Raw genomic sequence first — 26,546 nt, forward strand, 5'->3', positions numbered from 1 at the left:
TATAAAAGCCTATTTCAACATACTAGCCATGACCCAAACACCAAAATTTAAAACACAGTTATCATTTACAATTGCTAAAAAAAATATGAAATGCTTAGGTGTAAATCTAACAAAACATGTAAGGACTTGTATGCTGAAAACTACAAAACTACTGAATGAAATCAAAGAAGACTGAAATAGAGCGTTCATGGATTAGAAGACACAACATAATAAAGATGTCAATTCTACCCGAATTGATACACAGGTTTAAGGAGTTCCAACCAAAATCCCAGCAAGATTTTTTGTAGATGTAGACAAGATTATTCTAAAACTTATAGCTAAAACAATTTTGGAAAAGAACAAAGTGGGAGGAATCAGGCTACCTGATTTCAAGACTTATTATCTAGCTCCCAGTAATCAAGAGTGTGGTATTGATGGAGGAACAGACATAGGGATCAGTGGAACAGAACAGACAACCCAGAAACAGACACAAATATGCCCAACTGATTTACGACGAAGATCCAAGTTATTCAATGGAGGAAAGGTAGCCTTTTCAACAAATGGTGCTGGAACAACTGGACATCTATAGGCTAAAAACAAAAACTTTGACGTAAGTCTTATACCTTATACAAAAATTAACTCAGAGCCAGCCCTGATGGCCTAGTGGTTAAAGTTCGGCACATTCCACTTTGGTGGCCTGGGTTCAGTTCCCAGGCATAGAACCACATCGCTCAAGTTTGTCAGTAGCCATGCTGTAGCAACGGCTCACACAGAACCAGGACTTAGCACTAGAATATACAACTATGTACTGGGGCTTTGGGGAGGAAAAAAATAAATTAACTCCAAATGGATAACGGACTTAAATGTAAAACAAAACTGTAAAAATTTTAGGAAAAAAAAGACAATCTTCACAATCAAGGGCTCGGTAAAGAATTCTTAGATGTGACACCAAAAGCATAATCCATAAAAGAAAAAGATCAGTAAATTGGAATTCATCAAAATTTGAAACTTTCGCTCTGTAAAATATCCTGTTAAGATGATGAAAAAATAAGCTACTGACTGGGAGAAAATATTTGCAAACCAAAAACCTGACAAAGCCTAGTATTTAGAATATATAAAGAAGTCTCAAAACTCAACAGTAAAAAAACAAATAATCCAATTGGAAAACGAGCAAAAGACATGGGGCCAGCCCCGTGGCCTAGTGGTGTAGTTTGGCATGCTCTGCTTTGGTGGCTCGAGTTCACTTCCCAGGAGCAGACCTACACCAATCGTCCGTGGCCATGCTCTGGCAGCAACCCACATACAAAATAGAGGGAGATTAGCACAGATGTTAGCTCAGGGAAAATCTTCCTCAGCCAAAAAAAAAAGGGGCAAAAGACATAGACATTTCAGGAAGTGAAATAAGCACATGAAAAGGTGTACATTAAACATTATGGAAATGCCAATGAAAACCACAATGAGATGTCACTATATACCTACCAGAGTGACTACAATATAGACAATACCAAATGCTGGCGAGGATTCAGAGAAAATGGTCACTCATACTTTGCTGGTGGGAATGTAAAAATGTACAGCCGCTCTGAAAAACTTTGGCAGTTTCTTTTAAAACCTAAATATGCAATGACCATACAACCTAGCAATTGCACTCCTGGACATTTAGCTCAAAGAAAACCAATGTTTACACAAAAACCTGTAATGAATGTTCATAGCAGCTTTATTTGGAATAGCCAAAAACTGGAAACCACCCAGATGTCCTTAAACAGAACAATGAGTATACCATGGAATACTACACGGCAATCAAAAGGAACTGTTAACACACGCAACAACCTGGATGAATCTCCAGAGTATTCGTGAGTAACAAAAGCCAATCCCAAATGGCCACATACTGTATGATCCCATTTATACAACATTCTTGAAATGACAAAATTATAGAGATGATGAAGAGATTAGTGGTTGCCAGGGATTAGGGATGTGGCCGGAAGGGAGGGGGTGGGTGTGGCTCTAAAGGGGTAGTCAGAGGGAGATCCTTGGGGTGATGGGACAGCTCTGTATCTAGATTGCATTGGCAGTTACACAAATCTACACGTGATAGGATGATATATAACTATACACCCACACTGCACCAGTATCCAATTCCTGGTTTTGATACTGTATTATAACTATGTAAGATGTAACCATTGAGGAAAACTGGGTGAAGGGTACATGGGACCTCTATCTTCGCAACTTCCTATGAATCCATAATTATTTCAAAATAAAAATTAGAAAAAGAAAAAAGCAACAGCTCTAAATGCAACTTGGTATCCTGCATTGGATCCTGTAACAGAAAAAGGACATTACTGGAAAAACTGGTAAAATCCAAATAAAGTCTGTAATTTAGTTAATAGTTTTGTACCAATGTTAATTTTTTAGTTTTGATAAATGTACCAAGATTACGTAAGATGTTAACGTTAGGGGGAAGCTGGCTGAAAGGTACATGGAATCCTTCTGTGAAGCTAAAATTATTTCCAAAAATAAAATCCTGATGCCCAGACTGATTAAATCAGAATCCCTGGGGGTGGGCCCCAGGTATCAGTATTTTTAATTTGCCACATGATTCTAATGTGCAGCCGAGGTTGAGAACCACTGTGGTGGAAAGAGATGATTATACAGTATGTTTCCTGCCTGGGTTTGCTCTTGGAGAGAATTCCTTGAGAACCGTTTCTGAGCGAGCACGCGCCTGTCCTTTGGCCTTCATTCCCACTGGTTGCAGATAAAGACCTAACCTCCTTTGAGAAAGGTTCCAGGCATCTTTCTCCCTCCCTATCCAGTCTATGGTCCTAAGTCCCCGCGACGCCCCAGTTTCTACACAGCTGAGGAACTGCAGAAAGTAAATACAGTAAACCAGGAGAAAAAGACAAATGCCTTCTTGTGCCACTTCTCTAAGACCCTGTAGCTGGAACAGGAAAAAAGCAAAGAGCTTGAAATGTTTCAGAGATAGAAGAAAAACTCTGATTTTGTGTTCTTTTTTTAAAGAAAGGTGATGGGGATGTACGTGGTCCATGACCAACCCTCCCCTCCCTTCCTGTTCTCCATGCACATTACAGCCATACAGACCCCCACAGAGGCCTAGGAGGAAGGAACCAAATTGGTCTAATAGTGACTCTCCCTGGGACCCGGCAGTGAAGACAGCATTAGGTGCAGCAGAAAGATCCCTTCCTCCCACGTGTGACCTCTTCTTAAAACACAGACAAAGACAATACTGTCAGGGGCAACCAGGCAAGGCAGGCAGAGGAACAGCAGAAAGAGCAGGCCCCCTTAGTCCCCCTGGGGCCAGCGTGCTTGCTCAGTGCTCTGGGATGGGCAGAAAAGCAGCCTCCACAGGAGGGAGCAGTACCAGTGGGACAGACTTGTGGGTAATCGTGCTTCTAGGTTTGGCACGTGGGACAGCCTAGGGCGTGTGCTTGAAACACAGCAATGTAAGGAAAGCCAAACAGTTCACCGTGGCCAAGGCCATGGATTTGAACCCCCAGCCAAAACTGGTGCTCTTGGTTTGCTCAAAGAGTGCTGCCAGCAGCAGGAGGGGGGCAAATTAAAAGCAAAGTGAGTACAGGTCACGGCCACATAAAGGCAGTAATCGTGCACTCACATCATGGCTTGGCCCAAAGAGGTATAAATACACCGCACTGTCACAGGGAGAAGGCTGGGCCCAGGGACTGGAGATGACGCTGCTCTTTCATTCCCTCAGAAGCAGGCCTGCAGGGCTGTGCCCCAGCTGACCCCCGTTTCCTAAAGGAGGGCAGGACCTGCTGAAGGCTCTTGGCACCGAAGTCTTGTTCTGAGGACAGCCCAGGACCCGCATCGATAAGGGCCATCTAAAACGTGGCCTGGAGGGGAAGGGGACAGGCTGGCAGGAAGTGACTCCTCGGCTCTCCCCAGCTCCCCATGTGCTTGTCCACTCCCCAGACCTGGGGCTCCTGGCAAGCAGTTAAACTCCTGGGTTCCGCCCAGGGCTCTCCTCGGCTGGGAGGCCCGGTCTGCTGTGGTTGGACCCTAGAGAAGAGAAGGAAAGGGGAATTCATATCAAAGCTGGTCACGGGAATGGTCCTATCAAAGCCAAGCGTTCAAATCCCCTTCGGGACAGGAAGGGGCAGGGGGCAGAGGAGCCTCAGGACACCCGAGGAGGTAGCAAGGCAGAGCTGGGGGTGAGGAGTAAGGGAGACGGTTAGCTAACTCCGCCTCACAAGACAAAACCACCGGGAGGACGGATGCCATCACTGAGAGGTGGGGACAGCAGGGGCGGGGCTCTGCTCACAGGAGGCCAAGGCCTTGATGCTGGGCAAGAGGAACCTGCCCCGAACAATCAAGAGCCTGCACTGCAAGGAAGCTTCAGTTTCTGAGGCTGGGCAAGCATTTCATGCTCCCCTCTGTCTTCTAAAAAAGCGAAATAAAAAGGAGCTGTAAGGGACAGGAAGGGCCCACTCCCCCCATGGAGAAATGCCCCCCAGGCTGGGGGAGCCGTTTACAGTGCTCCTCCCAGTGGCCAAAGGTCTGGGAAAGGAAAGCAAAGACAACGTGAAAGGGAAGATATTTACCTTGAGTGTTTTCTTAAAACAAAAAATGCTCACTAGTCCACAGTCAATTATCAACTGCAGTTTCCAAATGTGCCAAAGAGGGAAAGGTCTACTGGGAAGGCTAGAGAGAGCAGAGAGAGAGAGAGAGAGAGAGAGAAAGAGGAGACAAGCTATGGAGCTGACACGGCACAGCCGCCCTGTTCGGGCAGCACCGCCGAGATGGAGGCTCGCGGGGCAGGGAGAGCCAAGGCCCAGCACAGACACTCCGCCTCCTGCTGCTCAGAGCAAGACGGAATCGGGAAGCACGGCGTCTGGAGTGGACTTGCCCTTGGAAATCCAGTTCTGTGAATGATTGATGTGGAGGAGGTATTCCAAATAGGAGATGGCAGGGTCAGAAAACTGCTTCTGTAAAGGGCCAGTATTTTTAAGTTTTGCAGGTCATATGGTCTCTGTGGCAATGACTCATCTCCACTGCTGTAGCTCAAAGGCAGCCACATACAATTCGTAAATAAATGGGTAAGTTCCAATAAAACTTTATTTACAAGAACAGGCAGCTGGCCAGATTTGGCCCTTGCGCCAGTTTGCCAACCCCCACTGTATTACTGTGCCTTCCAAGCATTTCAGTAAAGGCACTTCCCTGCCAGGAATCTAGTGCCAAAGTCACCCAGGGAATGGTCTGACCTGCACTATTTAAGCAGTGCCCCCAGTGACATCTCCAAGTGTGGCGGCATTAAGCTCTCCTGGGCAGCACAGGGCCAGGCTAACAGATAAATTCAGCAAGACCCCAGAGCGCCGGGCAAGGCGCAGAAGGACAGCAGGCAAGCCGCACTGGGGGCAAATGTCCGGCACATTTAGGGGAACATAACCAACACTGTGGCTATAAACGGGGGATGGTAACCCACTTCAAAGAGGAAAATGACCCACAGAGCCACCATAAATTATTCCCTTACATGACTGTCCGATGAGCAGCTAAAGCCAAAAAAGGATTAAAAAAACCTCTGGGTATATGAAAAAAGACGAAATGAAGGGACAACCATCGATCTTAGATTGAAGTCTGTACCTTGAATATAACATGCACAGTCTCAGTAGCAGATGGAGCCACAAAGACTCACATTCTGAAAGAACAACAACGCCTTGGCTTTTGAGACCCAAGTCTAATGAGATGGCGTGACCCTCTGTACCAGGGGCATCTCACAGAATAAAAGAACGTCGCAGTGTACACACAGGCGCGCGATCGGCCCTTAAAGGCGGACCACCACCTGAAAGCACGCGTTCACTCAGAGAGGGCTGTGACCCGAGCCCAGACCAGCATTCCGCAGCACAGCCCACCTGGGGTCCCCTTGACCCACACTCGGGCTGAGCCACCCACGTGGCCCAGCGTGGGGCTCTTGGTCCCTTGCACCTGCCCTGTCACCTTTCTATTTTAAAAACATGTTTGTGTTCTCAAGCGTGGCTCTCAGTAGCCAAAGCTGCTCCCTGTGAGGCCCCACAGCCCAGAGGCCACGGGCATGCTCCAGGCCAGTGCCTGGGGGTCTCTCTGCCTCTGATTCTTTTTTTTTTTTTTTTTTGTGAGGAAGATCAGCCCTGAGCTAACATCTGCCAATCCTGTTTTTTTTTTTTTTTTTTGGCTGAGGAAGACCAGCCCTGGGCTAACATCCATGCCCATCTTCCTCCACTTCATATGGAACGCCGCCACAGCATGGCCTGACAAGCGGTGCGTCGGTGCACGCCCAGGATCCAAACTGGCAAACCCCGGGCCTCCGCAGCAGAGTGCACACACTTAACCGCTTACGCCACCCGGCTGGCCCCTCTGCCTCTGATTGTTCATCTGTAAAATGGGCATAACTACTGCCTCATCAAAACTTCAGGGAAGTTTTCTTAAAGAAGTCAGGACGAGGAAAGCTCTGAGCACAGTGCCTGGCAGAGTAAGTGTCTGATAAGACCTCAGCACTGCACTGCAGGGCGGGTGGGAGAGGGAGAAAAGAGGGGCAGGCCCAGTGGGTGGCCTGCAGTTCCTTCCACGGCCTCTCCAGAAGCCTTGCCCGCTCCTCCAGGAATGCCAAGTCCTGGAGTATCTCTGACCCCAACCTGGGAGCTCAATCAGAATAAAAGTAGCTTCCTCAATAACAAGGACAAGAAAGTTCCCCGACATTACCACTCCTACCCCAAGCCCACTCTCCACAGGCTCCTTGTTATTCTCCCTCCTCACACAGTAAGGGTGGGGTTTGCCACCCCACACCCCTAGCTCCCACTCCTCATTGTAAAGTCTGTTTCTTCCAACGCAATCTTTGTGCTCACAATGGAACCCTGGATGGGAGGGGCATGCTTTAAATGTCAGCTTGGGGGGCCGGCCCGGTGGCGCAAGCTGTTAAGTGCGCGTGCTCCGCTGCGGAGGCCCGGGGTTCGCCAGTTCAGATCCCGGGCGCGCACTGACGCACTGCTTGGCAGGCCATGCTGTGGCGGCGTCCCATATAAAGTGGAGGAAGATGGGCATGGATGTTACCCAGGGCCAGTCTTCCTCAGCAAAAAAAGAGGAGGATTGGCAGATGTTAGCTCAGGGCTGATCTTCCTCACAAAATAAATAAATAAATGTCAGCTTGACCCGACCAAACGCCTCAACAGGTGCCCTTCTGGATTTCTGGATGGTGTCCACCAGCCTCCACCTTCTGAGCTGGGCCCACTGGTGACACAAATCATTTTCCAGGTGGCCTCATGCTAACCCTAAATGCCAAGACATTGTCCGAACTTGATCTTATTCCCATTTAGCAACTATTCTCTAACTAAGTCAACCCATCCTAACAGGCCCTCAAGAGAAAACACTGACTTCATATACTCTTATTTTAAACGCCAGCTGGTCTACAGCTCAGTGTCGTCTGAGCTATTTAAAACAGTGAGAAGGGAGAGAGAAAAGGATGGGGCGAAAAAGAAGGAAGAATGTCAGGCAGAGAGAGCAAGTCTGTGCGTGCAAGCAGCAAGGACTGGCAAAGGGCACGCGTGCCCTCTGGGTCGGCACGCTGCGGGACGGGGCCACGGGGCTCACCTGCTGCTGTGGCTGTCTTGTCACTGAGGAGCCTGGTCTGGCTGCCTGGAATGACCTGGAGGTCCGTGTTCTCAGGGGACTGTGGCAGGTTCTGGGCTCGGGTGGCCAGGAGTGCATTGAGGTACTGCAGCCGCGTGACCTGCAGGACAGAAAGCACTACTGGGCAGGTGCGACTTGTGAAGCCAGATTGGAGAAGATGACGTAGAACAGGTCAACCACTCCCTTCTGCCCACAAGCACCTGAACTAGGTGGGAGAGTCGTATTTGGCAGGACGAGGAAAAAGGAAGAATGTTAAACTAGCTAAGGGCAGAGAGGAGCAATCGAGCAAAGTGTTTTTAAGATCTGAGAAGGAAACCAGGTGCAGAGGCCACGCCAGAGATGGGACCAGAGTTAGAGGGGCCTCCAGGAAACCAAGGCCATCCGTCCTTCAGAGCAAGTACAAGGTCTTGCTCTGCAAAGTCTCAGATAGACTCAATCAGAATTTACTCTTAATCCATACCAATTTGTGACCAGAAGGTCTAGCCCCTTGGGGACACAAGGCTGGTTAAAAGCCAGCACCAATGAGCAGCCCAGACGGTCACCTTAATGAACTGCAGGTCAGAGAGGGCCCTCACGGTGTAGTCAGGACAATACGCAGACAAGCGGGTGCCGTCGGCTGGCTCGGGCTGCAGGTCATGGCGGATGGACTGGAGCGAGGACACTGGGGACTGGTGAACTGTAGAAGAGAACAATCAGTGATGAGGGAAGCCCCCCAGGCCCGGTGGGGACAATTGCACAGCCTCTAAGATGCACCCCACAAATCACCCTGGAGAAGGCACATGGCTAGGAACTGTGGAAAGGACGGGAAAGACACTTCCTCCTGGGAAAGGTCTGCGGGGGTGCGAGTGAGCAACCAAGATGAGCCCTGAAGAAATGCTGCCCCTTCCTCTAGGCAACCTAGAGATGAGAAAAGCCAGCAGGTCCCACAGTAGACCACCCTGTAGGAGGCGTGGGCCCTGAAGGAAGGGAAGCCAGCATCCTGGGCACTGGAGAGCCCCAGCCACAACCAGAGGTCGGGGGGCGCTCACCACCCCAGCAGCCGACCCCAGCCCTCAGTTCCAAGAGAGGCTGCAGCTTACCCGACGACGGTGCTGTCAGGGCAGACACTCCATAGTAGGTGAAGGCCCCATTCTCGAACTTCAGGCCCTCTTTCCCGATCTCCACCTCAACCCTGCCCTGGGAGGTGAAGGGAGAGAAACAGATGTGGACAGATTCTCTCTCATCCCACAAGAGAGTACAGGAGAAAATACCAACCCCAATTATTCAGGGGGTGTGTATCTGGACGCACCTCCCTCTTCTCAGACCCTTCCCTGCTCTCTGAGCAAGCGGGAGGCTCCAGTCTGGGCTCCCAGTTACCTGCAGGATGAGAATGAAATAGTCCACCGGCTGGCTGCGCTGGTACAGGTAATGGTGTGCAGCCAGGCGGCTGCTCTCGTCAAACCTCACTTCCTGGTTGACGCTGGGATGCTTCAGCAGGTGCAGCAGGACCTTCTCGGAGATTCGCAGTGGGCTGAACACATCCACCTCTGCCCCATGGTGGGAAAAAGGGACGGTGTCCACCGGGCCCAGAGCAGCCTGCGTAACCACACCCGACTCCTGCTGCCCACCTGGCTCTCTCCGGCTGGCTCATGAGCCGAGTCGCCCCCCAGGACAAGAGAACTGGGCAGGCACATACACCCACCCGGCCGAGGCTCCCTGGCCGTGGCTCCCCAGAGGTGGCACCAGCCTGGCCCCAGCTCTTGGCCATCTGGTGACCCGGGATGCTGACAGGACTGCAGAGAGAAGCGCCGAGTTCTGGACACTCTCCTGCGTACTGGGAACGGGGAGCATCAGTGTCTGCCCTGGGCTCTCCTGACTCATTGGATGGGTAAGCAAGAGGCAGAGACAAGGCCCGCCCTCACCCTCACCTCGGGAAAGGAAGCGCTGGGTGGCCAACAGCAGCTGGGGCGAGATTTTCGCTTTGCAGTCATCGTCAGACGCCTTGAACAAGGAGAACTCCTCTTTCCGCCTGAGAGGGGCACTCAGGGAAGTGTGCTTCTTCCTCACTGTGGTGTCTCCTAGGCAGGGAGAAGAAAGCCCGCTTAGGCATTCGCAGCCCTCCAATCAACACGACCAAACCAAGGGGCATGTGGCCTGCTCCTTCCTCCCAAGGCCTGGGGGCTCCTGGGGGAGACAGCATCAGAGGCCCAGGGACACGTCCTGGGCACTGCTCCCTTGACGGCACCTGGCTGCCACTCCCACCACACAGTAATCCTGGTACCCAGGACAGAGTGGGCAGCAGCCCACATTCCAGCTATCTCCTGAGCAAGTACTACAAGAGACTGCTCCTCTCTTTGGAGCTGGGAGAAGATAATGCTGATATGATAGCAAAGCAGCTTATAGAAAATTGGCATCCTTGGCCATTAAGAGACCCTTGCTGGAAAGCATGTATGTGAGGATTACTAGTGCTAAACAGCTGCTAACCTGGTGACCCTGTGCCCATGGCAGTCTGAGGACCCAAACTAAAGATGCTGCATTTTGGGGACAGACACGTAGGCAAAGCAATTCACTTGACAGCATACAGGGGTGGGCGGCTCAGTGTCCTAAGTGCTCATGTGAGGCCCCAGCCATCAATCATGGGTTCTGTGTCTGCCCTGCAGACCTCAGCCATCATCCTAAGAGGCAGACACTTCTAAGACAAAACCACAGGCCCCAGGATCATCTGTGTGGGGAAGACCCTCTCAGTAGTAAAGAATGGGGTTCTTGGAGGAGACACTTCTGTAATGTGCAAAAGAACATGAGAAAGCAAAAGGACCAAGACCGAAGAATGGGAAAGATTCGTTGAGGGCAGAGGCCTCCCTGAGCGACAGAGGGAAGGAACAGTATGGATGCTAACAGGGCCCCAAGCAAGCACTGGGACTGCAACGCCACCAAAGGGATGGGCCGCCTCGGCTCTGCACGCGGGTGTGGGCCCTCCAGCAAGAGGGCAGTACTGGCCTATGCAGGGCTCAGGAGAACGAGGCCTGGCTCAGTAACAGGTCTGACCGGAGATGAGCCCCGCCGTCCTGACGCGCACACGTATCTCAGTACGCTTGAAAGACCAGCTGACAGGGACAACTGCAGGGAGTCCAGACTCACGGTAGTCTTCAGACTCGTCCAGGATCTCTGACTTGATGATCTCCTCAATGACGTCCTCCAGGGTGACCAGGCCCAGCACCTCGTAGAAGGGGTCACCTTCACCCTCGTTGTTCACCTTCTGCACGATGGCCAGGTGGGACTTCCCTGGGGGAGGGGACACTCATGTTACAGCCTGCTGGAGGCCTCTCATGTTTCTTAGTCCCAGCTGGTACAAGCCCAACAAAAAGACAGAAGCTGATGTTGTTTTCTGTTCCTACAACATGCCAGGTGCTGGGGGAAACTCTTCCTAGGTTCTTACTTAAGACTCTCAACACACTCATGAGGATTAGCCTCCATTCACATATGAGAAACCTAAATCTCAGACCCTCTATCCACCTGCACAGGGCCACCCAGGCAGTGGCAGAGGTGGAGTCAGCCCCAGGGCAGTGCGACTCCATGCTGTGAACGTGGTTCAGACAAGGACACAACCAGACTAGAACAGACACAACAGGACTGCAGACACAAGGGCACCGACCCCAGAAACGCAGGCTCCCGAGACAGTCTAAATGGGGGCAGCTGAGAGGCCCACCCAATCTGACTCTCCAAGGGAAGTTTTCCCAATTCTGAAAGCTACTCTCGATTTCCAGAAGCCACGGTCTATGAAAGTCGTCCAGGGGAATAAAGATAAACGGTAACCGGCCCGTCGGAGCCCACACCACGTGCGAGGAGGAGCGGCAGCCTGGAGCTTTTCACCTTCCTCTTCCGTGTCTGTCTCAGCTTAGCTTCACTATTTGTTTTGTACGTTATTGACAAGGAAATGTCAGCTTGAGAAAAGCCCACGCCTCAGGCTGCTGGGGAATGCTGGGAAAACCTCGGGAGTTTGCTCTGCTTCAGGAACATGTTTCTCACCTACACAACTGTATTCCCGTCCAAAAGCCAGAGAATGCAAGCCACATAGATAATTTTAAATTTTTGAGCAGCCACATTAAAAAAAAAAGACACAGGTGACATTGATAATATATTGTAATTAACTCAACATAGCCAAAATATCATTTCAACATGTAATCAGTATAAAATATTAAGAGAGATTTTATTTTTTTGTACTAAGTCTTTGAAGTCTGGTGCGTGTTTGGCACATACAGCACATCTCAGTTCAGACTCGTTACCTTCCAAGAGCTCAGCGGCCACCCGTGGGGAGTGGCCACCGGGCTGGGTGTGCAGGTCGGACACGGGACTGAGAGCAAACTCGGCTCAGCCCGCTCTTCTTTGTCTCTAGCGACAAAAGTTTAGGGTAACGCTGGCTGGACCTGCACGTAAAGGCGGTGCTTGCTTCAAGAATCCTTTGGTGAAGCAAAAAGTCAAGTTCACTTCCTTATGTGACTCCCACTTCACATCCCTTGGGTTTAATTATGGTGTCGTGAACGGAGTTTAGAGACACAGCCTTTGGAAGTCCACTCGGCATGCTTTACCTCATTCTTCCAGCATCCACGCACACCCCCTCCCCCCGAGTGGTCAGCTACAGGAAGACCTCTGCCCCAAAGCTGGAGAGAATCAAAATGTCAGTCCATCAAAAGCTATTATTATTATTATTATCAGACCACCAACCAGATGATCAAGACAGGAGTGAGGCTGTAAAAGAATAGAAAGATAACATTTACTGTATTTCATCAAATCTAAGATGCCATCAATTGTGAGACACATCCTGATTAGAGAGGTGTTAAAACGCAAAAAGGGCTGGCCCCGTGGCTTAGCAGTTAAGTGCGCGCTCTGCTACTGGCGGCCCGGGTTCGGATCCTGGGCGCGCACCAACGCACAGCTTCTCCGGCCATGCTGAGGCCGCGTCCCACATACAGCAACTAGAAGGATGTGCAGCTGTGACATACAACTATCTACTGGGGCTTGGGGGGGTGGGGCAAGGAGGAGAATTGGCAATAGATGTTAGCTCAGAGCCGGTCTTCCTCAGCAAAAAGAGGAGGATTAGCATGGATGTTAGCTCAGGGCTGATCTTCCTCACACAAAAACAAAACAAAACCTGCAAAAAAATATGCATCTGAGAACTGAGGAAATGCAGTTTTTAGTGCTTACTGTGTGCTGGCCACCAAGTGCTTGATTCATTGATTAACTTAGCAAATTCTCTGACAACTCGATGAAGCATATAGTACTGTTATTCCCATTTTACAGTTTACAGGGAAAACTGAGGCCAAGAGAGGTTCAGTAACCTGCCCAAGTGCACACCTGGGATTTGAACCCAGGCAGCTGGCTCCTGAGTCCATTCTCTCAACCACCATGCTCAGCTGACCCTTAGGAGAGCCTTCCCCTCTAGGTGACTTAGTGCCACGGTGCTCTGTTCTGCATGGAGGCATTTCTAAAGAAAAGAAAGCACCACTCTTCAGAATGCTCTAATACCCTCGGACAAAAATCAAAGGTGGAAATGGCCACATTAAGTCGTCTCTCCCTTTCCAGGAGGAAAAGGCCAGGGGTCCCTGGAGAACTATCTGTTCATTCCTGCTGAGACAAAGGCACTGAATAAGGAACGCAGCATTTCTAGATCTTTCCCGACTCTCAGCATGGGTGTTGGGAATGGCTCACACTGGCAGGCAGGCAGGCAGGCAGGCACCATTTCTTCAAGGACCATGGTGGCCCTGCCACACAATACAAATCTGTCAGGCCAGATCAGGAAGGCCAAGGCTCAACACACAATTTTGGTCAGCAGTCTTTCTGGATTCTGGGAACCAAAGTCCAGGTTCTAGGTGGCTATCTAAGAGCAGAGAGGACCCACTTCAGCTCCCTTCTTCCAGGAAGCCAGGCCCTTTGGCAGGTTACCTACAGAATGGACTCACCTCTCCCTTGCTTTCAAACTTCTATAAAATAGGCAAAAATTTCTCACTGATCTGCCTCATGGGATGATTCAGTAATGAAGAGAAGAACGCAGAGCCCTGGAAGATGCCCTAAAACAGTGGCCATGTGATTTAATCTCAAGACAGAATGTTTGAGGGGTCCAGAAGGGAACCGCGAGAAAGCAGTGGGGTACAGAGAAAGGGCCGCTGGAAGGATTAAAGTTGATTTCTCGTCTGACAGGATAAGATGGCCTGAAAATATGAGGCCCCTGGCTGGCTGACTGGAAACACCACCGCAGGCCCCAAGACAGGTGCCTGCGGGCTCTCCCTGAGCACGTTCCACAGAGCCACAGGCAAGGGGCAGAGAGCACATCTTGCCAACATCAACCAGAAAGCTCTGAAAAAGCTCTATAGAGTTTTAATTTTAGTTAGCAGGCTCAAAGGCACGCACAAATTTTATAGATGCCAGAGGACTCTTCCATAATACCCCAGTTTAGGCTATTCTTAAAAATGCAGTTGGGGCTTAAATTCCTCTGCCTTCCCTCTTTTGTGTTTGTCCGAATATGTCCTATGAGAAAAGTACTGTGCTAACATTCCACACAGCACGTCTGACCCTTCAGAGTGTGGCAATCCTTTGACTTCTGACAGACAACGAACCAGAACTCAGTTGGTTTAAAGAAGAGACCCTGAAAAGCTCACCCATCCTAATCCCTCCTTTGGTTGAATGTCCTGGCACAGTCTCAGTGGGGGTTGACAAGGCGGGAGTTAATGGCCTTAAAGAAAATACATGTTTTTTTACTACAGCTCCAAAGTACTCACTCTTCCTGGTAATGTTTGCACAAAACAACTGGTGTCATCTCAACTCTGCACGCTGAGGAGTGCCTCCCGGGGAAGGCACCTCTCTCAGATTATGAAGTTCCAGAACAGACGGAGCTCTGAAAGAATGAAAGATGCAGGGCCTGGAACAGCGGCTGCCAAGATGCCAGGGACTCCGGCTTCAGGAAATTCAGAGGGCACCAGCACCTCATACACTTGCCAGAGAAACGGGAAGGGAAGTGATTTCTAAAACCTCAGGCGCCATAGAGGCTGCAACATGCCCTTTGTTCATAAGCAGAATGAAGAAGAGGGTTAGGCTAAAAAGGACTCCAATGAGGAAAACCAGATTATCCGCGAAAGGCTTGCATTGCACAAGAGAAGCACAGAAAGCTCTAGGATGTCACAGGAAAGACGTGGTCATTTTGCCCGGAGAATGGCCCTCACTCACCACTGGAGCAGGAGGGCGAGGGGGACTGAAGAGCTTCCCACTCAACGGCTACGTTGCAGATCCCCCACCCCCACCGGCTTCTAGCAGGAGGCTTTTCAGCATGTTGTCAGTAGGCAGCTTCTGGTCTGGCATCAGGCTGCACGAAACCTGCTGGGCTCTCCAGAGCTGCTTCGAGGCCACCGCCCCAGCGCAGGAGCAGCCCATACTGCGGCCTTCCCTCTCTACGGGCTCCTTCCTACCCACCTTGCAACCTAAACCCACTCGACTCGCCCATCTTAAAAGCAAAGAGCAGAAGGCCTCCCCAGCCCGTCCTCTCCTAGTCACTGCTCTCTGGCTTCTACTTTGCAGCCACACCGCACGGAAGGCCTGTCTACGTTAGCTGTCGTGCCTCTTCACGTCCCATGCACTCCCCCATCGCCCCATGCCATAGTGCAAACCTGCTCCTGCAAAGCTCAAAAGTGTCACAGTTGCTGAATCCAAATGACATGACACTGACCTCCTCTCCTGATCACTCTCCTTCCCTTGGTACGTGATCTCTTTCCTTAGCTTCCAGGACATTCCGAGCCTCTGGCTCTCCTCAGCAGCTGTCCTCTGCTGCCCTCCACCCCTTACCTGCTTGTGCCCCCCAGGGGTTTCGGCTCTCTGCTCCACCCGAGGCATGAGGGACCACTTCTACGCCAACGATCAGATATTTACCTCCTGCTCCTGCGTGCTCTTTCACTCGCATTTCACATTAACAGCCTCCTAGGAGTCTGCCTCTGGGGCCACTGCACAGACACAAATCCCAACGTCCATAACAAACCGCCTGGCCCGCAACCTCCATGTCCTCTCTTCCCCGCATGTGCTCCGCCTCAGCGAAGGGCACCACCACCACCAAGCCAGGAATCCAGGCTTCATCCTCAGGTTCTCCCTGGCTCCACAGCCCGTCAGCAAACCACAAAATCCTCCCAATTCCACCTCCAAAGGCCCTCTTGGATCTCTTCTCCAGGCCCGCTGTGCACCCTCGTTCAGCCTACCATCATCTCTCATCTGGACCCCCCTAAACACTGGTCTCCCTACTCTGGTCTCCTCACCCGTCAGTGACCTGTGAAAACCACTCAGACGGTGCCGTACTCTGCTCACAGTCACGGCCCTGGCGATCAAGTCCACCCCTCCAGGGTCTCAAGATGGGAGGTGGCAGGGGCGGGACGGAACCCTCCCCAGTTGACTCCAGGGCCAGCACTGCTGGCCACCAGGCCACAAGAACCACCACTGCCTCGGAAACTGCAGTGGCCCAGATGGAGTACTTACCACCAGAGGCTGTCTGGCCCCCACTCCAGGCTCCCCTGCCCAGAGAGGGGCTGCATGGCCACTTTCTCAGGAAACTGCCAGAAGCACCCAAGATATTCTCTAACAGAAAAATCAGAACTGCCCATCAAAGTCTCCCACCCCATCTGAAGGCACAGTAATAACAGTAACAGCCTATTAACACCCAAGTCTCCTGCAAGGATTACAGGAGATGATGTGTGAGAACACCTACAAGTGGCTGGCATACAGCAGTGTGACAGCAGGAGTAATGGGGTCATTACCACAAAGCCTTGCCTCCCTGCCCTGACTGTCCAGGGGCTCAGAGAGCACCTCCCAAGCCCACCTGGGGCCAGGAGACATCGCAGCTGCCAGAAAGATCAGAGGGTTCTGCTCACTTCCTGGCCTCACATTATGCAGCCTTTAGGGTCAGGCCCACCCAGAGTCCTGGGATGTCCCCCATGCCCATCCTGCAGGAGTTCAGATGTGAGAAGCAGGGCTGGCCACCAAGGAGCAGCCAGGATCTGGAGAGCACACCCAAGCCTGACAATGGAGAGCACTGCAGAGGAACTCACACCTCCACACCGGGAGGGTGGGTGTCAGTTTTTACCTGCAACCTTAGAACTATTTAGATAGACCAAGATGAAAGGAGAGGGTGAAAAAGTGGAATTAAGGGGGAATTTGAGAGCCCTTACTCAGGATTAGAAAAGAGAAAGTTAATAAAAAGAGAAAGAAAGAAAAGAAGACAAAGGAAGGGGAGACTATATCCACATCAACGAAGTTGCTTTTGGTGAAATCAAAATGGAAGTTTCTTCCACACCTGCAGAAAAGCATTTATGAGTCATTCCCTTTTCTGTACTCAGGAAGGCAGCAGCCCTTCAGTGACCTTAACAACGATACCCTGGAAACATCACCAGCCCAGCTAATTTGATACCATATGTGTGCAGGTAATTGCGTCCAGATATGTGCAGACTGTACTCTTTTCTATGTTCTTTTAGTTTCCACCCAAGAGTGTCAACCTGCTACAAAGACAAAGCCCACAAAAATGACCTGGGAAAGGGAAATAGCTGGGGGTCAGAGCCAAGTGAACACACCTCCCCAAACTGGGGGCCGACCAGGAAAAGGGGGATTTTGCTCTCCGTAGCACTGTCACTCTCTGAAAGACAGCCTTTTATATATTACAAAAAATCATTGAGCTTCAAGGCCATCCTCTTCTTTAAAAGAGCACTTAGAGATCTCACTGCCCTCCAGAGGGATGGAACCCCTTCCTCGAGGCTTCCATAAACTCCCACTCCTTTTGTAGGGGAGGCCGCTGGCATTCGAGTCCCCTCCGCGATTTCCCGGACGTTACCTCGCTTGAACTCCTCCAGGACGGCGTCCAGCTTGGTGTCGTTGAAGACGAAGTGGAGTGGGTGATTGTAGAAGCGGGTGATGGTGCTGAGCGGCGTGCAGTCTTCGGGGTCCACGAAGGCCAAGTCCTTGAGGTAGAGCATGTCCACGATGTTGGAGCGCTCCTCCTCGTACACGGGGATGCGCGTGTAGCCGCTCTGCATGATGCTGGCCAGCACGCCGAAGTCCAGCACGGCGCTGGCGTCCAGCATGAAGCAGTCCTCGAGCGGCGTGAGCACGTCCTCCACCGTCCGGCAGCGCAGCACGCCCTTGCTGAGATCGCTGTAGGGGTCTCCGCCGCCGCGCGCCAGCTCCAGCACGCGCTCACGCAGCCGCCCGGGCCGCGCCGCCAGCTCCAGCAGCTGCCCCACGGGTAGCGCCACGGGCAGAGTGAGCAGCACGGCCAGGCGGCTGAGGACCAGCGCGCGCGGCGCCAGCGCCAACGCCCAGCGCCCGCTCACGGCGGCCGGCACCACCTCGCCCACCAGGAACACGAGCCCCGCGCTGCCCAGCACGGCGGGCAGGGCGCGCTGGCCGGCCGCGCGGTACAGCAGCACCGCCAGCGCCGCCTGCGCCAGGCTGGCCAGCAGCAGCAGCGCGCCCAGGGCGCAGCCGGCCCAGCGCCGCACGGGCTCCAGGCGCCGCGCCGCCACACGCTCCGCCTCCGAGCCGCTCTCGCGCAGCACCTGCACCTCGGCCGGTGCCAGCGCCAGCGCGCTCAGCTGCAAGCCCCGCGCCAGCGCCGCCAGCGCCAGCAGCCCCGCCGCCCCCAGGCCCAGCGCCCAGGGCGGCGCCGCCTCCTCGGCCGCCGCCCCGCCCGGCTCCGCACGCACGGCCAGCAGCGCCGAGTGCGGGCGCACGGCCTCGGCGCGCAGGCGCAGCAGCGCGCGCCCCTCGCCCGTGGGGGCCGCCGCCTCCTCGGCCGCCGCGCCGCCCGGCTCCCCACGCACAGGCGGCAGCGCCGAGCGCGGGCGCACGAGCTCGGCGCGCAGACGCAGCAGCGCGCGCCACTCGCCCGTGGGGGCCGCCGCCTCGGGCGCCAAGGCCGGCCCGCCCTCGGGGCAGCCCGCCCCCTCGGGGGCCACCCAGGACCAGGAGCTGTTGGCGAAGCCCGAGCCGAAGAGGCGCAAGCGGAAGGTGGCCTCCGGCGCGGCCCGCACCTCCCCTCCGCTCGCCCACCCCGCGCCCGCGGCCCTGTCCTCCTCCAGACAGACACCCAGCACTCGCGGGCCCGACGCCGCCTCCCCGGCGGCGTTGCCCAGGCAGAACGCAGCGAGCAACCAGCCTAGCCGACCCGCCGCCGCCGCCGCCGCCATCGCCTGCTGCCCCCTCTCGGCCTCCCGTGCAGCCTACCCCGCCGCCTCCCCCGGCCAATCGTCGCCAGCCTGGGCGCCTCCTCCGCCAATAGGCGGCTGGCGGGGGCGGGCCCCAGGGTCGGACTAGGCTGCGCCGGGGAGTAAACAAGCGGCGGCGCGATCCCGGGGCGCGCCGGGGGCGTGGGGCTCTCGGCCCCGCGGGGCTCGGCCGCGGCTGCTGGGGCCAGAGGTGGCCTCGGACAAGAGGACGCAGAGCGGCGAGCTGGGCCGCCTCCGCGGGCGTCTGGTCCCCGCGGGCCGTCCCCGCGCGCCGGCGGCCGGGCTCGTGCTCTGGGAAGTCCCTGGCTGGGGACTGCGGGCGCCGAGCGGAGCGGCTTGCAGAAAGATTCCAGTGTCCGGGAGACACTCTGTTTTCTTAGGGCAGGGCCCCTTGAACCACTGACCTAAAGAGCAGGGAGGGCTGGAAGAAGGACCGGTGACTGGGCGTCGGGAAGCTAAGGATTATTGAAGATGCTTGTTGACCGTGCCCCACTCTGCTGTAGGTCTGGGGACCTGGGGACGTGAGACACCGCCCCTGCCTTCAAGGAACCTGCGTTCCTGCCGGGGAGGATGGTGAATATGTAAACGTGCGAAATCACGACATCATTGGATCCTCGCAGCAACTTCGTGTTATTAATATTTTACGGGAGAAAAGGTGAAGCATGACTCGGCATGGATGCTGGATTACAACGCGACCTAATACCCTCGTCACCATCCCAGCCCCATTAGGAGACGGCAGCTCTGTCAGGAATTACTGTGTCTGGTCGCTCCACTTCTAGCAGATCATCCTTGGGAAAATAACTCCACAGGACCACGAAGAACTATTCAAGAGACTCCTCATCGGAGAGTTATTTTAGAAGACAATATGGTCCGTTGACAGTGTGGAATGTCTTTTACCCATTATATATGATCTTTATGTGGCTGGAAGGAAATAGACAGACTGCTAACAAGGCTTCTCTATGGGTGTCCAGATTAACTATTTTTGTATTTTCTTTACATTTTTATGTATTTTCAAATTTCCTAACATAAGTAGACCTTGGTAAGACTTCATACACATCATTTACAACGATCTGTGTAAGGATTCTATAGAAACACATTTGCTATGTCATGAAAATAATATAAAAGACTATAGGTACTGTGGCCACAAGGAAAATGTTTGTGTGGAAGGTAATGTGCCAAAATGAATAAACCCATGGTGAATGACCAAAAGAAAAAATTTCTTGTGAAAAACTCTTAAAAGGATGGCAATAGTGTCTCTTCTACACTGTAAACTCAGCACGGTGACTAGACCAGCCACATCTCCATGTTTCCAGTTTTTATACCCCAGACGGTGCTACACCCTTTGAGTAGTGTGCCTTAACTTGCAGATTACAGAATAAGCCATCAGCAGAAGCAGTTATGACACCACTGAGCCTTTCCACTGGATCAGCATGTCTCCTTTGAAGAAAAAAATAACGGATTCAGCCCCTTTAGTTCTCACTTGTGTCTCCAAATCTAGATAAAATGCTGACATTGAGATAGAATGGATCACAGGCTTGAAAGGAGTCATGTGCCTGAAAAGTTACTAACTAGCCAAGAACAATTCCAGAGGAAAGACAGGAAAACTCCCTATGGATTTAGACAGGGCTCTGACCTTTGCCAAGTTATGTTTTCCTTGGTCTCAGGCTCCCTTGGAAAACAACCTATACCTTGTTTTTGGGGGAAAAGCTTGGAGTAGAAGAACAATTGGGTCACATTTGGAAAACACAAATGGTCATTAAACTGTCTGTACTCAAGGACAAAGAGTCCAGTACAGGGCAAACCAAGCTGCGTGCAGAGTGACTTTCCAACAATAGAGGCCTCAACAGTACTTCACCAGCCTTCTTCCTTGGCTCTGTGCCACTCTTTGCCCCATCCCCTGGATAGTCACAACATCAATGGAGACACTTGCCACTTGACCTTCAGGTCCCTCGTTGACCCTCCCTGGGCCATTTTCAGTACTGGTCATTTGGTTCAAGACATTTCCATGTTTTATCTAAATATTTATTCTTGAGTCCCGCCCCCCCAAAGCCCAGCAGATAGTTGCATGTCATAGCTGCACATCCCTCCAGCCGCTGCACGTGGGACGCGGCCCCAGCATGGCCGGAGAAGCGGCGCGTCGGCATGCGCCCGGGGTTCCGAACCCGGGCCGCCAGCAGCGGAGCGCGCGCACCCAACCGCCAAGCCACGGAGCCGGCCCCTATTCTTGAGTTTTAAACCCATAACTATTGTGTGTGACTTCACTGGCCCATTCCTGCTTATCAAGTCTGCAAACGTTACTTCCTCTAGCTGGTCTCCCTCGACCATCTTGCCTAGGTTGCGTCCAGGTTATGGGAGCTATGTGCTCCTCCCCAATAGTATTCAGTACTTACCTTATTGTAAGACCCATTCACTCATTCATTCAACAACTATTTCCTGCATTGAGTGCCTGCCATGTACCAGGTACTGTTCTAGCGCTGGGACTACGTGGGAATAAGGAAGTCCCCCCCCTCCTGAAGCTTAGGTTCTAGTGTGGGGACAACAGAAAATACATAAATCTGTGTTTTAATATCTGGCAATAAGTGCTATGGAGAAAAACAAGGCAAGATATGGGGACAGACAGAGGGATTAGGGCCATGCTGTTTTAGATGGGGTGACCAGGGAAGGCTTCTCCAAGGAGGTGACATTTGATCAGAGGCTTAGATGAAGTGAAGGGGTGAGGCTCACCAAGACCTGGGAGGAGTGTTCCAGGTGTAGGAGACAGCAAATCGAAAGGTCCTTGCGTGACTCCCTCAGAGGGGTCTTCCTCACTGGGCTTATTGAGGGGTTGGGGGCAGCTCGAGTATAGCCGTGGAACAGGTAGATGGATGAAACTGACTCTTGCCCACCTATACACAAGCTTCTGCGTGAGTTATTCCTTTTGTCTGGAATGTCCTCTCTCTGCCTATACAAGCACCTCCCTTTCTGTAAACATTCCCCCCAATCTGCCTGCTCTGTTAAACCTGGCTTGCCTGAGCCCGTGGCCACGGCACCTGTGGGCAGCGCAGGAGTCTGCACAGCTGAAACCTCAGAGTGGAAGCAGTGAGGTCGCTCTCGGGCGGCTCTTCAGGGGAGGAGTGCTCCCACTTTGACACCACAGCCTGCCCATGAGTACGGACCTTAAAGGCAACTGCATGTTATAAAACGTGATCACACTTTCGGATCAAGCTCCTTTCTCCTCCAGCCCCCAGGGGGAGAGAGAGGAATTTGCCCATGCCAACTGCTCCCTCCAGTTCCTGCGGGCAGAAGACCCCATGACATCCATTTTACAGGATTCCTGACTGTGGCAGTTGAGCACGTTTGCCCTGTATGTCTCATAGCAGCTGGAACGCTCTAGCTCCTGTGACAACAGCCTTGATTATATAATTTTGTAAATAACATTTCTGCTTCCTTTTCACTGTTAAACAGTCCCAGAATACCTGTCTCTTGCCCTGTCACAGGTGACAGCCAACCATAGCCACTTCCATCTCTATGACAGGCACTGAGTATTGACAGAACTCGAACAGTCAAATGGCAGACTCACCAAGATTTCGTATCTCATTTTTTATTACCAATCAAAAATAAATTCCATATATTGTTTAGCAAATATTATCATTGTTTTGTGACAAAAGACACAAGAGTCATAACAACAAAACTCCCCGAGAGTCAAACTCATAACAATGCCAAAATAAATCACAAAAATATACAAATTAAAATCTTATGCAAAATAAATACGAGTTATTTGCTACGGTGGCTGTGACTTGCCTACCCATTTGGAGGCCATTTGCGAAGGTCTCCCTTACACAGGAAGACGCGCAAGGAGGGCCAGCTTCAGGGCACGGCTCAGCCCAGGAACCAGAGGTTGGAATAGGAAGTGACAAATTGCACTGGGAGGAGGAAGTCATCGGACCAGTAATATTTGGAAATAATTATGACCCTCTGCAAGAAGTGATTATAAAAGGGGAAGGGAGGGGAGGAGGGGCCATCTGTCGATAGCAACTGTGCAAGGAGGTAGCTGTGGGAGTGTGTGCACCTGCTCCTTTTACTTCACACACACTCCCCTGGGTCAGGCCAGTGTGGTTTGCTCCACCTGGCACTCAGGTCTCTCAGGAACACAGCTTTGCAAGCTCCTGTGTGGACTCAGAAAGCAAGCTGCTCCTGTAGAAAACTAAGGGGTTTCCCCCAACAGGGAACAAAGGTCTGGTGTGTTTTTTCCTTATGGCTGAGGACCTATGGGTGTCACCACTTTCTCTCCAGACTTTAGGAATAAATTCTGTGACTGGGGAAGACTTTAAACTGGCTGGGGGCAGGCATACTTGGTGCAAGACATTTCCTGGTCCCAAGAGTTAGGACTCTCTGGGCACCTGAAGAGCAAGCACCTGGGCTGACAGACGCACTGGTGGAGGAGTGAATCCATCACACTCAGGCGGAAGGAGTGCCGAGTCTCCCTCGCCTGATCTCGGGCCCCAGCAACTGTTCCACCCAACAAAAGGGCCAGCACGGACCTTGGTCCCACAGCCTCCCCAACAGTGGGAAGCCTGGAGCTCTGCAGCAGGGCCTGATTCAACCCCCGGGAAAGGGCGCTGGGGCAGGACTTCACGTGGGTGGAGCTCGTAGGGTCCAGTACCACTAGCTTCAGCAAAGGCCAGGATGACATCTCACACTAGGATTACACAGTCACAGGGGAAACGGAGCTGCCAGCTGTGTACTTTTCAGTGAAAACCTCCTTTCCTGGGTTCTGTAAGTGTGTGAACAAGGTCAGGTGAGCCTCAGCCAGAGGAAAGAGCATGAAGAACCTGCTTAGATGGGCTTCCTACATGTCCTCTTGTCCTCCATCCCCAAGAGGCATTAGGGTTTTTGGATGAAAAGTAGGGAGTCTGGAAAGAAGGGGTCTGTGCGTCAGTGATTGAGACTTGACTTTCATTGTGGGGTGGGAGGGGGATGATATTAATTGCCAGCAACGCAGATGCCCGTGACCAGGTTCCCTCCTGGAACCAAAAGGAGTATCCTAGACAATTCACCTCTAACGTAGATGCTCTCCCCACCTAGGGGCAAACCTCTGGTAAAAGTGAGGGCAGGGCCTGGGGAGCAGGGGTAAGCAATCTTAAAGGTGTGAGACCCTGCCTAATGCTTTGAGTCAGCCCCATTACAAGGGGAGAGTTGTCCAAATGGGCAGATATGAAGCAAACCAGTGGGGAGGGGGATGAGAGTCCTCGGCCTAGCCCCAACTCACCAGGAGAGCCCATCAGCAGAGTTCTAGGAAATTCCTGGATCCAGCGATTGACAGGAGTAGGTGTGCTCCTCTCTGTAGCTGGGAGTATCACGTCCCTGATCACAACTACCCAGAATCCCTTGGCCTCAGCGATGTCAGACAGCCTCAGTGCATGTGTCCAGGCAGTTGTTCTCAGTGCTATTTCGTTCTTTGCTTCCTGGAAGAACTGTCTTCCTCCCAAGAGAAAACCTTTCTCCGGTGGGTCTCTGGGATCCCATCTCTGGAGGAGAAGGAGGAAGAGTGGGCTCCCTGAGTCAGGGACACAAGCCAGAAGGTCATGGCTGGGAGCAGATTATGGCTATTGTTTCCTGGGGTGAGAAACCCTACCCCTTTTACAGTTTTTGTGGAAAATAAAAATTTAAAGTTCCTTAACCCTGTCTTCCCTTCCCCAAATGATACTTAAAAAGAGGAGCAATGAGCTTAGTTCAGAAATTCTCTCAGTAAAAAACAGCCTTGCTCCCAGTAGCTGGCCTCCTGCCCTACCAGTCCAGGGCCAGGCAGCTGCCACCTCAGAGCTGTTCAGAGGTCCTGTCAGAGGCCGGGTCCCCCACGGGCTGGGGGCCATCTGGCTGCTCAGTAAAACAGGGTATCTGTACCCCTTCTGGCCTAACAGGCTCCCTATCTTCATGTGGGCCCACTGGGGAGGCCCCCGCAGGGCTGGCGGGGGGCCCCGGGCCCTCCTGTCAGATGGCACTCTCGTGCGAGGCTTTGTGCAGCAAGGAGTTACGCTCGTTGAGGAGAGTTGTGGTCTCGTCCACCACAGGCAGCTCGGGCTTCTCTGCCAAGTTCTCTGTGCACATGGTGCAGCCATCCAGGGGAAACTGAGGGCAGTTCTCCATCCGTGAAGCCAGCAGCCCATTCTGGTACTGTTGCCGGGTGATCTGCAGGAGGAAGGGGTGCGGTTCACAGAGAGCAGGAACTGGGAGGCCAGCCCCACCACAGACCTGGGGACACAGGGCCGGCCGGGATGGAGGCTGCGTGTCCAGAAGAGAGGACGTGACCAGGTGGAGTCTCCAGAAGCCCAGAGAAAGGGGAAGAGTAAGAAGGACACGCATGTTAGGTCCGGGCCCTCCGTGCTGGGTGTGGTGGAGGAAAGAAAGAAGTTGCTGGTTCCTCAGGCAGAGTGATCCAAACGGCCAAGACGAGGACGCTAGCACCCACCAGACAGAGGGCTGCGGGAAGCACTCACCTTAATGTACTGGAGGTCCATGAGCGCGCGGACACTGAAGTCAGAGATGTACTGGCCCAGGATGGAGCTGCCAAACTGGTTGCTGCTGCCTGCCAAGGGAGCTGTGCTGGAGGCATCCGTGCGGTCCGGGTAACTGAGGGAGGCTGAGCGACTAAGGGTGGTGGAGTGGGAGGGGGAGCGGTCTGTGGAGAGAGAGAGAGGCTGTCAGGCCAGGAGCCGCCCTGGTGCCCCTCAGCCCACGGACGCCCAGCGAGGGGTGCCCCCACCAGGACCAGGAACAGCTCTCAGGGACAAACAGAAGCTCTAACGACAGAAGGGCTGACCCCATCAAAGCAAGTGAGTTAGTGTGTTGAGAAGTGTTGTGTGACATTAAAAAGTCTATTGAACAAACAAAACAGAAAACAAAAACCAAAGACACAGAAGGTTTATGGCTACAAAACCCCTCATGTCCACAACAACTGGCCAGTCAAGGGCAACAGGATGATTATGCTAGCATGGCAGACGAGGCGCTATCCTTGTCCCAATAACAGCTGGTGTCAAGGGACACAAACTGCATACTTTTAAATTACATCAAAAGGAAGAATATACACCTGGTAGTCTCCCACTACGCACACACCCCCCCCCCTCAACATGACACCCTGTTCACATCTTAAAATGCTCTGAAGAGGTCAAAGGTGTGTTCTGCACATGACTTATTCTGTGTGGACCAGTCCCACCCACTCGTGTCTGATGAGCCGTCGGCCCATCTGCCAGGGGGACGGGGGCAGCAGGTTCCTCTCACGGGACCCGAGAGGCCCCAGAGCTCCAGGCTGCCCACTCCAGCGTTTGTCCAAGTCCCCCTCTCATGAGGCAAAGCCTGGTATCACGGTGGCGGCACCTCTGCCCACCACTAGGGGCAGCACAGGCCTCCATTCAGTTGACTGGAACCAGCAGAAGGGAATGACTCAACCTAAATGAGGAAGGAACAGTCTCCTTATCTTGAAAAAGGAACTGCACGTATTATTGTGCATCGTTAGCTCTTATTTTTGAGAACACTTAGAAAACGACGAAATGCAGGAAGAAGTTAATTGTGAAGGCAGGCTGGCTGGTTTTAAACCAACAGGAAGTAGATTAAGCTGATTTGCTTAAACTACTAAGTTACTAACTACTAAGTTAGCTGTTCTAACAAACAGCCCAGTGAAGAGAGCAAACATATTGAATCCAGGTGACTGAGCGACCAGTATAGCTTTAACCACGT

General features: G+C 52.5%; 2 protein-coding genes across 4 annotated transcripts in view; both read right to left on the bottom strand.

Annotated features, from left to right (window-relative positions):
- Positions 1 to 1,670: 1,670 nt before the first annotated feature.
- CNNM3 (cyclin and CBS domain divalent metal cation transport mediator 3) lies at positions 1,671 to 18,819 on the bottom strand. 2 transcript variants are annotated; one of them, XR_009217260.1, is made up of 9 exons: positions 17,441 to 18,819; positions 10,726 to 10,869; positions 9,516 to 9,665; positions 8,965 to 9,134; positions 8,688 to 8,784; positions 8,151 to 8,284; positions 7,570 to 7,708; positions 4,551 to 4,650; positions 3,930 to 4,008 (listed from the first exon to the last, which is right to left on the bottom strand). XR_009217260.1 is itself a non-coding variant. In XM_058534520.1 (8 exons), exons 1-8 carry the CDS (start codon positions 18,792 to 18,794, stop codon positions 3,944 to 3,946), a joined length of 2,253 nt encoding a protein of 750 aa, XP_058390503.1. In that variant the 5' UTR covers positions 18,795 to 18,819; the 3' UTR covers positions 1,671 to 3,943. The 2 variants fall into 2 exon arrangements, 1 of the variants encoding a protein (XP_058390503.1); XM_058534520.1 differs by lacking the exon at positions 4,551 to 4,650 and having other exon boundaries at positions 1,671 to 4,008.
- A 3,578-nt stretch (positions 18,820 to 22,397) lies between these two features.
- CNNM4 (cyclin and CBS domain divalent metal cation transport mediator 4) overlaps positions 22,398 to 26,546 on the bottom strand; it is a 37,171-nt gene continuing 33,022 nt past the window's right edge. The window contains exons 6-8 of one of the 2 annotated variants that reach the window (XR_009217262.1): positions 25,310 to 25,491; positions 24,082 to 25,001; positions 22,398 to 23,586 (exon numbers count right to left, since the gene is read on the bottom strand). Coding sequence is in view for 1 of the 2 variants with exons in the window: in XM_058534523.1 (XP_058390506.1) it covers positions 24,804 to 25,001; positions 25,310 to 25,491 (380 nt within the window). In the remaining variant the exon portion in view is untranslated. Of the gene's footprint in view, positions 25,002 to 25,309; positions 25,492 to 26,546 lie in introns of both variants that reach the window. The other variant, XM_058534523.1, reaches the window with a different exon arrangement.

The sequence above is a fragment of the Diceros bicornis genome, chromosome 40 (genome assembly GCF_020826845.1).
Source record: "Diceros bicornis minor isolate mBicDic1 chromosome 40, mDicBic1.mat.cur, whole genome shotgun sequence".
Classification (NCBI taxonomy): Eukaryota; Metazoa; Chordata; class Mammalia; order Perissodactyla; family Rhinocerotidae; genus Diceros; species Diceros bicornis.